The 16,097-nt window shown below is 36.9% G+C and overlaps 1 protein-coding gene across 11 annotated transcripts in view; it reads left to right on the top strand.

Annotated features, from left to right (window-relative positions):
• The window catches only part of INPP4B (inositol polyphosphate-4-phosphatase type II B), a 313,515-nt gene that overhangs the window by 221,702 nt on the left and 75,716 nt on the right, over positions 1-16,097 (top strand). For all 11 annotated transcript variants that reach the window (XM_062637265.1, XM_062637263.1, XM_062637270.1 and 8 more), the window contains 3 exons: positions 1,066-1,196; positions 6,873-6,977; positions 13,959-14,067. In XM_062637265.1, coding sequence (XP_062493249.1) covers positions 1,066-1,196; positions 6,873-6,977; positions 13,959-14,067 — 345 coding nt within the window. The remainder of the gene's footprint in view (positions 1-1,065; positions 1,197-6,872; positions 6,978-13,958; positions 14,068-16,097) is intronic.

Below are 16,097 nucleotides of genomic sequence, written 5' to 3'. Positions count from 1 at the left end.
CCTCTGCCACATTCTCACTGGTATTTTTTTCACCCTTCTGCCCCTTTTCCCCTTGTTTTTTCTTTTACTTCAGTAATTTTCCTACAGGTGAGAGGAAATTTGGAAATCTTTTTTTGAGACTTCCAAGAATTGCAGTGCAACAATCTGCTCAGTACTTTGTGGAAAAGTAGTTGGTTGTTGTTGTGCAAGTTTTCTCCTGAACAATTCCAAGTGTTTGAAGAGTCAGTATCTTTCATTATCAGTTTCTTTAACAGCAAATCCCCCAAAGTGGCTCTGGGTTATGTATAGGATGAACTTCCTTTGCAAGTGGGGAAAACAAACAGAAAGCCCAGGGTACTGTGACTATGCGTGTTTGTGTAGGAAATTAAAGTGATCTCTATTTCGCTCAGGTCAGCCCTCAAGAGTGTACAGGAAAACTGATAATTTGCTAAAGGATTTCCTTTTGGATTTTCAGTGACATGTTTGGTTACCATAACAGACCTGATGAACACAGCTGTAAGGCTGAAGATTAAGTTTAAGGGGACTGGTGGGGGTTTTCGGTTTGTGTATTTTAAGCACTAAAGAAATGCAGGCAGGGCTGGTGTGTTGGTTAAACTGACTTCTGAAGAAACACTATTAAAACTGTGTTTATGATATATATGAAAGTATCTAAAGAGTAGAGTGTATCAAAATACCTATGCTGCAAGAATTGCCAAAGAAGCAAGCTTCGAATTCTTTACAATGGTGTTTAGTATTTCTTCACAGAGAATTGCTGTGAGCACAGCTCTCTGGAGCCTGGAAGCCTTCTTACCTCCAAGGAAGAAATAATATTTCACTTTGCAGGCTATTGCATTGGTACCAGTTGAGTTTTGAACAGAAATTACTGTACTGTTGACTGAATCGACTTTCTTTATTGTGTAGCTGAAAAAATGAGCTGAAATCAGCAGATTTTACAAGTGTCATGAAAACAGATTTTATTTATGTTAGAAAGTCCTTTTTTTTTAATAAACTGGTTTTAGATTAATTTAGATGAATGTTAACAAATTCATGAGTTAATTAACCTTATCTTTTTGCCTTTTGATACAGGAATCAAGAACTTAAAGATCTGGGAGAACTTGCCCCTCACTGGGACAATATGCGAAAAAGTGTTATTGCTCATTGTGATCAGATGCTGAGCATGTACCAGGATACTCTTGCAGAGCTTGGGAAGCACACAGGTATGAATCTATGGCTCCAAAATTCCATGAAAGTAGCCTCTCCTCTTCTGGAGCAGTTAAACCAGGCTGGGGGGGGGCTTTCAGCAACCAGGTCTAGATGGAAGGTGACCCTGCCCATGGCAGGAGGTTGGAACTTAGGTGATCTTCAAGGTCCCTTCCAACCCAAACCATTCTGCGATTGGTATATTCAGCAGAAATAAAACACATAGAAATGAAATATTTGTAATTCTGAGATCTCACAGGTGCCCTGTTTCTTCATCTATTCTTGGTTACACAACAGCCAAAATAAAAAAAAAAATAGGAGTGAGTGTGCGTATGCATGTTTTAATCGCATGTTCTCTTGGACAGACTGCTCTGATCTGCTAATTGAAACCACCATTAGAGGTGGTTTTGTCAGTTTTTCTTGAGACCTAATGAGGTTTCATTAAGGAAGTCGCATTTAACAGTCTACAGGAGAACAGTAATATCTAGCTATGCATTACATCTCCTTGGTGTAGTGGTTGTCATTGCCCACACTGTGCCAGAAAAACACAGAACTAACATGGGATGATCAGTCTGCTCTCAGTCCAGAAATAGCAGCATGTGCTGCCTCACCTTTCTTCATGTGGAACCTGTGGTCTTATATTCAGATGTGCTCTGGGTGCTTGTTCAGTTCATATCTGCCAGAGTCCTGTGGTCAGAGCGTTTGCACGGCAGTGGAAGAAGCATCAGTGACAAATGTGAAGAAAAGGCAGCTAGGCTTTTCCTCCTGTAGCAATTCTTATTCATAACAAGACAAGTTGATTGTTCACGTAATCGTTCAAGGAACTTAGGATAATTCTTTTCTATTTTGTGAGACTACTGTGATTATTTCCTGTATAACACTGTATTTAGAGCAAACAAAGATTTCGGTCAGTATATAGCGTAACTTTTTGCCTCTTCCTCCTGGTGTGCCTCCTACACACACACACTCACACACACCACTATTTTTGATATGTTCTGGAAGGAAATGGACACATTTGTTCTAACTTACTACAAAGGCCTTGTTATTGTTGCTGCTTTCTTGCTGGTGTCAGATTTCTAACACCAGTCCTCACAATCACCATTTCAAATATGTGTTTTTGATGACATTATTGCTTGCATATGCTGTTTTGCTACGTAGTCTCACTGCTAGATGTTCCCACTGTGGTCCTACTCCCACACTTACGTGTGTGTAGGCACAGCAGTATGTGTCAGAGGTCAACACTGCACTTTGTGTTACATATACAGAAGTTTGCAACCTAGAATATTCCTGAAGGAGGGATACGTTATGGTTATGAAACTCTGTAAAAATAGAGGTACAAATTATACAATCTTTTGAAATATCTGGTATATAGTTATGGAAAATTTGCAGTATTTTCTTAATGAGTTATAGCTTTCAATTTCGCAATTAGTTATAGCAAACAAAACTTTTTCTGTGTCTACTGAGAAATGGATTAACCGGGTTTTAGCTCAATATACAACTAAAATGCATAGCAGAATAACTATTTCTTTTAAAGAATTCAGTGCTTAGAATGAATTTGCTGCACTGAGTAGTTGAGACACAAATCTTTCCCTTCCAAAATGTTCATTCAAACTGTACTTTTATCCTTTAGCAATCATCTTCTAATACAGGACTGAGTATGGTATTTCTCATTGCAGATTACTCTCTGGAGTTCAGTGACTTTCTTGGTCACAGGAAAAGAGAAACCCTGTTTCAGTGTATGAGCAAAACAGAGTCCCTAAATGAAACTAAACATTTTGGGAGCAGTTGATCACCTGCTTTAATGAGTGTGTGTGTTGGGGAAAAAAGCTCATCTCTTACACTAAATGTTGTATAATATTTTGCAGTTTGGTTGCAGAACTGTAATTCCTTGTATTTATGATTGTTTTCCATCATCAGATCTGATTTTGGCAGACTGCACTCTGATCCAGCATGACACTTCCTATGTTTCTGTGTTTTAACTGATATAAATGTGGCTTTTAATGCTGAGCTAATAACATTTTGAAAGCAATCCATAAAATATCATATGCAAGGCAATAAATACAGATTATGAAAGAATCTATGTAATAATTATAACTTGCAGGAAAAGATTGAAATAAACTTTTGAGAATAAAATGAAAGTAGACGCTGTAATCTATTAAGCATAAATCCTGGAAGTCCAAGTGAAATTAAAAAGATTGGTGATGTTAATGAACTGTCTTGACTGTGGTTTGAGATAACTGCAACAGACCAGGGAACCTGGTCTGAGGAGAACAGAACCAGCCCATACGAAAAAGTGTAGGAACTTCTCTCTGAAAACAAAACAAAGCAGGAAACAAAGCAACCTAATAATTGTAGTGAAGATGAGAAATAAGGGGAAGATGTTAATTTGCTGGCTAACACACAGGTATACCTCCTTACTAATACAGTACTTGTTTATACTTGGAATACCCCTGATTTTGCATCTTGTATGAAAAAAAGTTACTTTAACATTCAAAGACTTATTTTATTGTGATCAGTGGGCTAACTGCACATTTTAAAGCCAAATAATAGCCTAGTCCTTCTAATGAAGACAACGTTTACTCTCAACCCTGCAATATCTTATTAGATGTCACAATTAAATTAGATGATAAATCCACTTCTAAGGAACAATTCCATGTGAGTCATCTAGATGCACATATCTCCAACTTCCTTTTGTATCAGCACTAGGGAAGACTGTTAACTCATAAGCAATGTAGAGAGGGGAGATAGCATCTGCAAATAATTCTTTTTTTTTCCAAAATATTCCCTCATTTCTCCTATACAATCACATGCTGGGTTTTCTGAGAGATAGTTACTTCAGATTCAGTTGAGCTATTTGTGGAATTTAATGGAGAAGGCTATTTCTTGTTAAATTTGAGAGATTGCACTGAAAGTATCAGGAGACTGCATTACTGTTAGCAGTTTTGATTTAACAGCGTATTTACTGAAAATGGAGGTTTAAGGAAATTAAGACTATTTCAAATTTGAGTTGTTTTGGCAAACAACTCCCCTCAAAAATGGGGGAGAATTTTAGAGAATGATAAGTATTTTTGTTTCAAGGAAACATAACAAAAATCTAAAAGGGTTAGAGAACATCAGAACAAATAATTTTAGGTTAATTTAAAACACAGATTTGGTGGTTTGGGGAGGGAGTAGAACTTTGAAAATTATTTTTTTTTGTGTGCATTTTAGTTTGACCTGAGATAATTTCCAAACATACCTTTTCTCTTTTTTTTTTCTTTTCTTTTCATTTCAGTCATCAAACTGAAAATCCTGTCCATCTAGTTTAAGGCAATCCCTGCCTCTATCACAAAGGTCTTTATGTGACACTAGGCAAGACAGCCTTCAAAACTGGTTAGTGTGTGATGTTCTTTTTTGGAAGCCTGGCAATAGACACCAGCTGTTTTGCAGACGTACTCAGTACTCATGGATGTAATTCAGCTCAGTGGGAGCTGCACTTCCAAAATGGAATGTGATGTTGCATTATAATGCGTGCTCTGCAGAATGACATCCTCCATATCTCATATTGATGCATTGTTTTCTTAAATGATTTGACTTTTATTGTCTGCCATTAGAATGGATAAAATTATAACCCTTTTTCTCAGCCAGTTAAAATTATTCTATAAATATTTGTAAAACCCTTAGAAACTGTTGGGATGCAGGTTTGAGGGAATGAATAATCCTGTCTTTGTGGGAAGCTTGAGCAGTATATTTGAATCCAGATACCTAAGTAAAAGTTGGAAACAAAATATTGAATCACTATTTCTAAAGTGAGCAGCAGAGACATTCAATGAGCTGGAAAAAAGCTAGAATGTGATAAGTCACTGAAGTCTATTTCGGAGTTCCTCTTCAGATGGATGTCAGATGAAGGTTGCATCCATATTCCTGTATTTCCTAACTTTGAAGAGTTTAATCTTGCGACAATAACAACAACAACGGTTTGAATAGAGGGGTTGTAGTTTTCTCGGTCATTAAATACAATTTGCCAAGTTATTTAAAAACTAACAAACTACATTAGAAATTAGTTTAATCACATGGATGATACTGGCAGACGCAGACCGAGGTATTAATGCCACTGCATTAATATCGCATACCTGAGTAAACAGAATAACTGATAGCAGTGGGTGGTTATTATCGCATGTGTTTCTGGTGCTGGACAGGAAGGGATTCTGCTTCGCAGCTCTTCCCTGAAAAGAGAAGTAACAAGACTCAGCAATGCTGCATGTATGCAACTCCAGCCCAGAACAGAAGTATACTCTAGGGAAAGCAGGCTCTTCTCTTCCCTCCTACTCTTCTTTTGCTGTCCCTTTTAATCTGCTGACATCTTACTCTTATCTTCCAGTGTTTCCTTGTCTCAGATGCAGTTATCATTCCTTAAGCTTTGATCTTGGTTTCAGCTGAATTCTGATAAATAATCTGCACTCTTCTGGATTTCCTTCCTAATGATTTGCAGTCTCCTCATCTACACTATTCCTCATACAGTTGAAGTTCCCTTTACTGTTCCTATAATTTTGTCTTTCTATGCTCTCCAGGTGCAGGTTTCCTGCTGGTATTCTTCATCATCCATGGTTCCTCGTTTCAGTTTGCATCTGCAAATTTTCTGTAAAAGCTGAATCTTTGACTTCTGTCAGTTGCTTTTCTTTCTACTTTTGCTCTTAATCTTAGTTATATTATTTAGTTACTAAGCTTAGGTAGCAGCCTAACCAAGCCTGGCTGGTCTGGAGCATCACTGGTGCCCTCTGGCAATGTGATTTGCATTGGGAAGCTCAATACTTAGTTTTATTGGAATCTATCGCATTTTCCACAGATAACCCCTAGCAGATCTTGATTGATGAAGTCAAAAAGAATAATTTAAAATATTTCATATTTTCCTGTTAAGAAAATGTTGAACTGATTGAACCTTTTCAAAGACCTTTGAAAATGATAGTGTGCTGAAAAAATTGTCTAGATAAATGTTGGGTGCCTGAGTGAGAAGATAGGGCTCTTTCCTAATTTACACCCTTTAATTTTATATATGCATATACTGTTATCAAATACCTCCAGGTAAATTACATTTTCATACTGTCAGGCTTTAATTATATTCCTTTATGCCATCATAGAGTTAATCATAATCTCACATTTTGGAATTATGCAACCAGATTTTATTTTTCTTTCCCAGTACATTGCGCTGCTTCTGGTTCTGGCTTTTTAGAAAGAAAACCCATTTATAGCTTTTCTTAAGCTAGTTTATATTTCTTTATTTGAAATTTTTAGGAAGAATGCATAGCCTTGTCAATGTAATCCTTTTGCTTGAAGAAAAAAATGTTACTTGGTGAAAATATAGTACCTCCACAGCTCTGTATCCCTGTGTGTTTAGCACAGAATAAACATAATACACATTAACTGTGACATTGTTTCCAGCAGACTGCAGAGCAATTTGAAACAGCGGGAAAAGATGTCTATCACCTAGACTGAAAAATTAGATTGTTCTCTGAATTAAAAGCTGTTTTGTTGCTTCCAATATGGATACATGCTGAGACTCAGTTAGTGAACCATTCTTCTCCTAATATACAGTTAAACATTAAAAGTAAATTAAAGAAGACTCCTAACATACAAGTATTGTCCTCGCATTAAAAGGAAGACAAAACATCTGCTGGGTGCTTAAGATAATGATTCTTTAAACTTTTGTTTTTCAGGTTCTTCCTTCAAATCAAGCTGTAGCAAAGGAGAAAAAACATTAGAATTCATCCCAATAAATCTTCATCTGCAAAGAATGCATGTGCATAGTCCTCGATTGAAAGGTAAAGTATATTCTGCAGAGAAATTTTCCAAGTATGACAAAGTATGTTTTGAAATACAATTAAACATTCAACTAAGTGATATGGTTTTCATTGTAGCCCATTTTAAGATGTAGATATCTGAATCTGTATATCCTGTTTTAAGGATGAACATTGGGTGGACATGCTTTCAGATTTAAAACTACAATGGAACTGAAAGGTATGCTGTTTAGAGAGTTGAATCTTAGTAATTTTGAATTTTTTACTTAATCACTCTTGTTAAATTTTGTAGGTGGGACAAAAAGATGCTACAGATAAAAAGCATGAAAAATAATATTATTACATTGATTCATTTTTTAGTAAATTTATGTGCAATTTGGACTTTTATCGGTTTGGAGAATGCTGAGGAGAAAAGCATATCACAAGAAATATAGTGACTTATAAAGAAAATTCTGAGATTCATTTCCTGTTGCATGCATTTTGCCAGTTAGTGAAGTTTGTGCAGTATTAGCTCGTTTGTAAAATTTGTGCAGTATTGTAAGATTTGATACAGATGGTTTCTTGCATGACCAGATTGTTGCTTGGTTTGGTTTGGTGGTTTTGTTTTTCTAATAAAATCAAAATCAATCTTCCAAATTTGTTATTTAAAAAGCTGTGCTTTACAGGCTTAAATTGTTTATTTTTTTCACTTTAGTGGGCTCTAGAAACTTTGTGTGTTTATTTCTTGCCTTTGTTTTGTATACATATCTGGAACCTGTCTTCCCAAAGGTTTTGATTTCATTCTCTCATGCCTGTACATCTGCTTCTAAAATCCAAGCTTTCCAGTTTGGGTGGTGTTTGGAATATTTCTAGGGCAACTGATTATGTACTGTCCATAAAAGACCCCACTTAAATCATGAGATCAAAGAAGTCAACAGCTTGCCCACCCTCCAGATTTCAAATTCTTAAACTAGCATGCAGACACTGCCACTGGGATTGACTAGAAGACCTGGATCTGTGCTGGAAAGTAGGAATCAGGCCCAAATTTAAAGCTGTGCAAGGGATTTCTCTGCCTCGTCTTCTGAAGGCACAAGTTTTGGATACTGGTAGCAGATGAAAAACTAAGAGGTGGTTAACAATATTTCTTTTAAGTTGTGGGTTTTTTTTTTTATAAATTCCAGGTGTGTTGTGCTCATGTTGTTTCTATGAAGCTTTGAACAAATAAGTAAATGTAGAATATATGTTCACTGAAATGTATCGGTAGCTTATGTATGATTCAAAATAATGTGTGGTTTCAGTGCAGAACTAATACTGTCATGATTCATACAGACACACTGCACAGTGTTCAGTAAGAGTCACATCGTTCTAGAGCATTGGCTTAATTTTCCATTGTGGTGTATAATGTCAGTGCAGTGTAAAAAAAGCAAGTTTCACCTGTCTGGTTTCTGAGGTGTTTCTGGTTGGTTGGTTTATTGTTTTTTTTTTCCCCCTCACTGTGCCACCAGAGATAGTGATAAAAGCACAAAATATTTCCTCCTAGAGACTGCTGGGGTAAATTTACCAGCCTAGGTGATGTTAGTTGCAAGGTTCAGTTAGGGGTGGTGTTATTTCTAAACTTATTATCATAGAATGGTTTGGGTTGGAAAGGACCTTAAGATCATCTAGTTCCAACCCCACCGTCATGGGCAGGGATGCCTCACACTAAACCATCTCACCCAAGGCTCTGTCCAGCCTTGCCTTGAACGCTGCCAGGGATGGAGCATTTATCATTTCTTTGAGCAACCCATTCCAGTGCCTCACCACCCTCACAGTAAAGAACTTCTTCCTTATATCTAACCAGGTCCCTCTGAATGGCATTCCTTCCTTCCAGCGTATCAGCTGAACCACACAGCTTGGTGTCCTCGGCAAACTTGCTGAGGGTGCACTCAATCCCACTGTCCTTGAACAGGATCGATCCCAACACTGACCCCTGAGGGACATCACTTATTACTGGTCTCCCATTGGACATGGAGCCATTGACTGCAACTCTCTGTGCGGCCATCCAGCCAATTCTTTATCCACCAGGTGGTTTATCAAATTGATGTCGCTCCAATTTAGAGACAAGGATGTCGCATGGTACAGTGTCAAATGCTTTGCACAAGTCTGGATGGATGATGTCAACTGCTTTGCCCCTATTCATCAGCTCTGTAGTCCCATCGTAGAAGGCCACCAAATTGGTCAGGCAGGATTTCCCCTTAGTGAAGCCATGCTGGCTGTCACAAATTACCTTGTTGTTTTGATGTGCCCTAGCATGATTTCCAGGAGAATGTGCTCCATGATCCTGTCAGGCACAGAGATGAGACTGAGACTGACTGATCTGTATTTCTCCGGGTCTTCCATTTTCCTATTCTTGAAAATGGGGGTTATATTACCCTTCTTCCAGTGGTCAGGAAATTTACCTGACTGCCGTGATCTTTCAAATATGATGGACAGTGGCTTAGCAACTTCATCTGACAGCTTCTTTGGGACTTGTGGATGGATTTCATCAGGTCCCCTGGACTTGTGCACATTCAGGTTCCTAAGATGATCTCAGATCTGATCCTCTCCTACAATGGGCCTAAGGTCTCCATTCTCACAGTCCCTGCATCTGTCTTCCAAGACATGGGCAGTGTGGCTAGAGTACTTGCCGGTGAAGACTGAGGCAAAGTTGTCATTGAGAACCTCAGCCTTCTCCAAATATATCCTATTTCTCAGGAAGCCTTAATAAGCCCAATGCTGCCTGTGCCTAAATCAGCTAACCTGTGCCATGTAAGCATTTGCTTAGCATTAAACGAAAATATCTCTCTGATTATACTGAAAATACTGTGAACATCTGATACCTTATGGAAAGGGTGATAATTTTCTGTAATGTCATCTGTGATTCTGTTTCATACAGAATTCTGCTACTGTTGCTTGCATATAATTTTAGCAGCATCCTTTACAGATAAATGATTGTATATAAGCAAATCATAGTACAGTGAATAATTTATTGATAAATTGAGATTATTAAATTTGCTGTCACTGTAGAAACTTGTAAATTACACTGTAAAGTTTTGCCTTGTAAATACACTCTGCATCTAAGCAGATTGTAAAATGGTCTGTAGAAACAATGATTGTGGGAGTACTAGACTGTGTACTGCTGATGTTCATTCCAATTTAGAACATGGGAACTTCTGAGTATCTGTTAGGTACTGTATTGTGTCAATATTTTGTTATTTCTTCTACTAAACAATGGTTCCTCCAAACATTTTAACGAGATGGGGAGTTATTGTGACAGAATATGACAGCATGAATTTTAATGTAGCTACTTTTTTGAAGTTAATTCACTCAAAAGCATTTTTAGATTTGTAATGACTACACATGGCCAGAACTGTAATTTTACGTCTTTTCAAGAAAACCTCTGGCCACAGGACATTGTATGTTTATTTGCTAAATAAAAAAGTGGAATGAAATATGCTACTTAATCACCCCCAACTTTTGCACTTCTGGAGTTTTGTTTTCTTTTGTTTACAATGAATTTTCTCCTTTCTCCTCCAAAATCATTTTACTTGTGGCATATGGTTAATCTATAATTGAAAAGGGTACAGAAAGAATTAAATGTTAGAATAATATTCTAAATTTAGAGCTTGACGTTATTAAACACTCCCTTTTTTCTTTAGCTAATGTTTGGTTTGCTGATGTAAGAATTAGATAAAACTGTTCTTGTTACACTCGAGTTTAGAGATCATAAAACATTAATAGAGAAGTGAACTTGTGTTAAAATCAGGGTATTTCTGCTTGCCCGTATTTCTGGGACTGACACCTTAGTTACAAGGAGCTCTTTTTATTTCTCTGTTTACAAAATGGGTTCCTCAATACGTTCAGGATATTTTGCTGGCACTATAGTATGGATACAGCAAAAAGCAATGGATTTTTATTATATTTGCCTTTGGTTGGATAAATTATTTCTCTATCTATTACACAGCTACCATCCCATCTCTTTAGTTCTGTAAACTTTCACAGAGGTGGTGATTAAACAAGCTGATGAGCCATAAAACTGTCATTAACCCTTACCTTGTCAGATGTCTTAATTTTGGGAATGCAAAATAGGTTTTAATCCCTGTGACCATATATGCATGCCCACTGATATGTGCTTTTTTGTTCAACATGTTCAATTACAGGCTTACTTTTACCAAACTTTGATTTTGGATATTGTTGGCGACTGACATGGAATAGAAAATACATGTGTGTTTAAACTTACAGTAGAAACAGCTTTGAGAAAAATACTATTTCATTATGGGATAACTGAATCCCTATGTATTTGATAAACACCACACTTTGCTTTGTTCATCATACTACAAAGTTCAGTTTTATATATTGCCGTAGCTTTGCTTTTGTCCCTGTTCATACATTAAGTGTGTTTGTTTTAAACAAATTTGGTGGACTGAAGAAATTTTTATTTTGCTTCTGGCCAGTGGGAGATACCATCTCTATGAAGGCAAACACGTTACTTCAGTTCAATATTCAGCTGTGCTTGACATAAAAATCCCTCAGCTCTTTAAATTGGTCTGGTAAAGCCTAGGTTTATGGAACTTCTGTCACTGTGGATGTCATCATGTTGCAAAAGCTGTGTTTTATTTGTGAAGGGCGATGGGCAGGTAGTTTATATTTCTGCATGGTGAAGGGATTGTTGGTTTTGGGCAAGTGTAATTGGTGTTAGTGTTTCACTTGTACCAGTAGGAGGTGAGTGATATTTTTGAGTCAAAATAATTGGTATGAAATGATTAACTCAAAGCTCTGTTTCCTTGCACTCCAATCTTCTGCATTTTCTTCCTTCAGTTCCTGAAGTAGGTATTTGAAGAACAGTTGAGGGGTCTTTCTAACACCTATTAATTAATATTTTGGGAGAAGCATGCTGACAGTATGGTTCAGCTCCTACAACTCTCTGCTGGATTTTAAGGTCTGTCTCCACTGTATTGTCAACAGTCATCTGTTCTTGAACTGGACAATGGTTGTGAGTTAATGGAGCATTCCTATACCAGTGCACTCATGCTGACCCTGCATATGCCTTACAAGAAGCTTCACTGATGTGAAAGCGGACCACATTAAAAGGCATTCCTTGCAGCACTTTCCAGCATACTGTCTTCTGGAAAGTGGGACTGAGACTGCCCTGTGGCTGTTACTAGGGTCATAGACATTTTCTTCTTCTTAGCCACTCTCACTCTCCTATGTTTGCTTGCATGGGGTAGATGCTAAGAAGTTCTGGGTGTGTTTGTGTCTCAAACATCCTTGACCATGATAAGAAGATGCCATAGGCTGAATTAAAGCTTCCTTGTGGGCAAATCCTCCATAAAGTTAGCTATAAGCAGGGTCACTATTGCTTTTTAAAACAGAGGCAGCAAAAGCACCAGGGTTTACTCTTTTAAGTATTTTCTTGAGTTAATCTGTAAACATATTCAGAAGCCATTATTCAGTTACCCTGATGGGTTCATATCTTATTTTGGTTTCAAGCCACCATTTTTTTTTTAAGGAATAGAACTACTTATTTTCAAGTACTGATAGAGCTCTAATAGCCCAAGATTATGTAGTATGGACTAATGTCTATTAAGACCTGAAAGAATGGGCTATTGAAGAATCTTGATGCTCACCTTAGGCTAATGAAATTATGTCACTTCTCCTTTTAAGTGGAAATTGAAGAGTCACAATTAGAGTGCAGATCAATTTGAGCGAATATGCTTTGACATTCAACTCTGGAAATAAAACATAGTTCATTAACTGTGAATCATTTCTGCAGTGTTCTTGCTTCTAGGGATATTTATCATCAAAATGCAAGAAAAGTTCTATTTTAGGAATGGATTAGATTTTAATTTAAATGCAAAGCTTCCTTAATGAATAAAGTAGTTCACAGAAAAAACTCCTCTAACGCTTCCTTTAGAAATACATTGTAAGAATGAGGCATTCTGACCTGTATTTTTATACCTCCAGTAATCTTGGGCACAAAACAGGTACTGCTTACTGCAAACATAAATTCTGCAAATGTAAATTTAAACCTTGAAGGAATAATTATTGTGGTTTGGGGTGTAATTAAATCTTCATTTCTGCATTGACAATCAATCACAGGCACAAAATGAAAGGCTGTTTTTAAGATGATGTTCCACCTCCAGTTCTGTAACCATACAGGAAAAGTTCATCCCATATGTCACAAGATATCAGGTACATACAGAGAATAATAACAGTTTGTTGTCTCATCAAGAATTTCAATAGTATGGTATATTTTCCGTTCTGTTAGCTTTTCAGCTGAAGACTACTGACATTCTCTGTGTTTATAAGCATATATAAAAAGGAAGTACATGTCATAGAACAGGGTTCTTCAATTTAGCATTAAACAGGTAATTATATCTGCAAGTGGAAGCTAAACAAATTCAAAGCAGGAAATAAGTGGAGATTTGACTGATTGATTAATCTTTGGAGCAACTTCTCTTGGAATATAGCAAACTCATTGTCACTTGAAGTTTTTAAATCAGAATCAGATTGTGTTGGTTTGTTTGTTTGTTTTTAAAGATGCCTTTACTCAGCCAGAAAATATAAACTTGATGCTGGAATCATTAGCTGTAATTCAAGCAGTCAGACTCTTCAGTTCCATCATAATGGTCTCTTTTGACTCTAAAATGCTTGAACTTTGCATCTCAACATAATTGCAAGTTAAATAATGGAAGGGGTAATAAAGTAAAATACACAAAGGGGCAATTTACTTGGCAGCTTTGTAAACTGCAGAGCTAGAATATTGTTCTGTGCTGTGGCATATAATTTAGATGTAGCAATAAATCAGATAAACTTTCAAAGGTGAGCAGGTGGCTATATGGAAAGATTGATTAGCCTTTGGGCCTCCTTGAGACACAGATTCTCTATTATTCGTTGGAACTAATATAGACCTGTTGTCCTCATATCTTGTAGAGTAAATATCATAGTGTTGCCATACCATGGGGATAGGCCCATGAAAATCTCTGTGCTTGTCTGTTGCTGTTCCAGATGCTCTGTATGATGTCATCACGGTGGGAGCGCCGGCGGCTCATTTCCAAGGATTTAAGAATGGTGGTCTCCGAAAACTACTGAGTAAATTTGAGGCAGAAAGACGAAAGTAAGTAATTTTATAAGTAGCTAGGAAAATATCATTAAAGTTGCATTAAAATGTTATGAGCTCACTTGAGTAACAAAATGGTTTACCCTGCTGAACACATGGAAGATTAAAATCTAGTAGGACTGAACAAGGATGCATTTATAACCTATTTCCTTTATCTTCTCTGCTTTATTGGGCTGCAAAATTGAAGCAGAGTTTGCTTCTAGTGCCAAGACCCATTTTTGAACACAAACTCAAAATTGTGACATTTTCTTCCTATATTTTGGGAACTTGAGGAATATCAGTGCCTGAAAACATGCTGTGCAGAATGAGATAGTGTTTTGGTAATTTTTGTGCTAAGTGGAAAGTGGCTAGAGACAATTTTTCAATAAACAGTAACTTCATTTCTGACAGCTTTGGGTATATGTGAACAAAAGTATTTTTAGCATGTCTGTGAAGTAAATAAGGAACTCCTCTTGTTTTTCAGAAAGATGAAACAAGAATAAGCAAAGATAAAACCCTAACTAAGGTTTCAGTTTATTGCAGTACTCATATGCTTTGTTAACTACTCAACATGTACAATACTGTTAGTTGCATATTTTGCTAACCAAGAATTGGACGTATTTGTGTTTGTTGCTATGGCTGTTAAGACATTTCAAGCAGCCACAGCTGTCACTGGCAGCACCCATAGCTGTGACTGCTCAATGCTTCAACTAACTGTGCCAACCCCATGCAGTCGGTGGCACAACATTCAAAAGAGAATGCAGGAAGGTACTGCATATGTGCTAATCTAAGCATTGGGATGCTCTGTAGAAAATGAATTCCATTGTTTTAAATGCTAAGAAAATTTTCATAGTTACAATATCATAAAGAATGAGCAGAAATTACAAAAATATATTGTTGACTTCTAGGTTGACTAGAAATTGGCATCAATACTAAAACCAAACTGAAACCAGCAGATGTATTTCCTTTGAAAGCTGCATTATTATTTTTCTCTTTGCATTGCATGACATAAAAAGCTTATTAAATCTTCCAAAGTCTTTCATTTCCCTGCCACCTCTGACGAGAGAGCTTGCTAGTGAAACATGAACATCACTGTTCACACAAGACCCACGAGTGGACTTCGTTTTGACAATAGGTACATATTCTACTATCAGCGACTGAATAGGCAGCCTTAGCCCCATGATACGGAGGTTTATGAAGTACATGATAAAGAAAATGTCTAAAGGCATTTCTTAAAATAGCTGCTTTTTAACTATCTGATTAATATAGTTGGAGTTGTATTTAGTGGTTTTTTATTGCATTTCATAAGAAGAAAGTAATGTCATAAGTGATATAAAGAACTTCAAAGTGTTTTGCTTTCAGAAAATGAACTGTTTCTCACTTGCGCAGTCCTGCAGCATATCCATATTGACAAAATGTGATTTCCCAAAATGGAAGATAGCTGTGAGGCACACTTGAAATCATTAACTGCGATTTCTGTTCCTTGAAGAAAAGGAAAATGCTTTATAGGGAAGAGACCTAGTCTTTCTTGAGTTCTTCCTGGGAGAACATATTGCAATATCTCATAGGAATGGGTAGACAATGCTCTTGTTTCTTAGATGCCATAACAGGAGAACAGAATATGATGGGCTAGACTCATTTCTTCAGGTCCTATTCAATGTTCTATGGCAAAGGATACTCAGTGCTGCACAGCCTCTTCTCATTTTTATTCACTCTTCTTTTACTGACTCAGTCATGTAGACCTCTAAGTTGATAGATTGTGATCAAGAGCACAAGGTAAAGCTTTGTGCAGATTTTATCACAGCATTTCATACCTATTTCAAAGTGCCTACACATCACCTTATATTTGCCTTGCCGCTTAGACTTATTTGCATCCCTCAGAAGCACTTGTATTTTGGTGACTTTCAAGGACAGAGTACTGGACTTTTACTCTGACAGTGCAGTTCTCATGTTTCCTTGTTCCCACGGAAGAGCAAAAATCTGTATTTAGGATGATATAACTAGGGTAACTGTTAGTATCCTCACAGACTCTTCCTAAAAAAAAAAAA

This window comes from Pezoporus occidentalis, unplaced genomic scaffold (assembly GCF_034315485.1).
Source record: "Pezoporus occidentalis ecotype Australia unplaced genomic scaffold, CSIRO_AGI_Poc_V1 ctg51, whole genome shotgun sequence".
Classification (NCBI taxonomy): Eukaryota; Metazoa; Chordata; class Aves; order Psittaciformes; family Psittacidae; genus Pezoporus; species Pezoporus occidentalis.
Note: the sequence above shows the minus strand (reverse complement) of the source record. Positions and strands in the feature narration are given on the sequence as shown.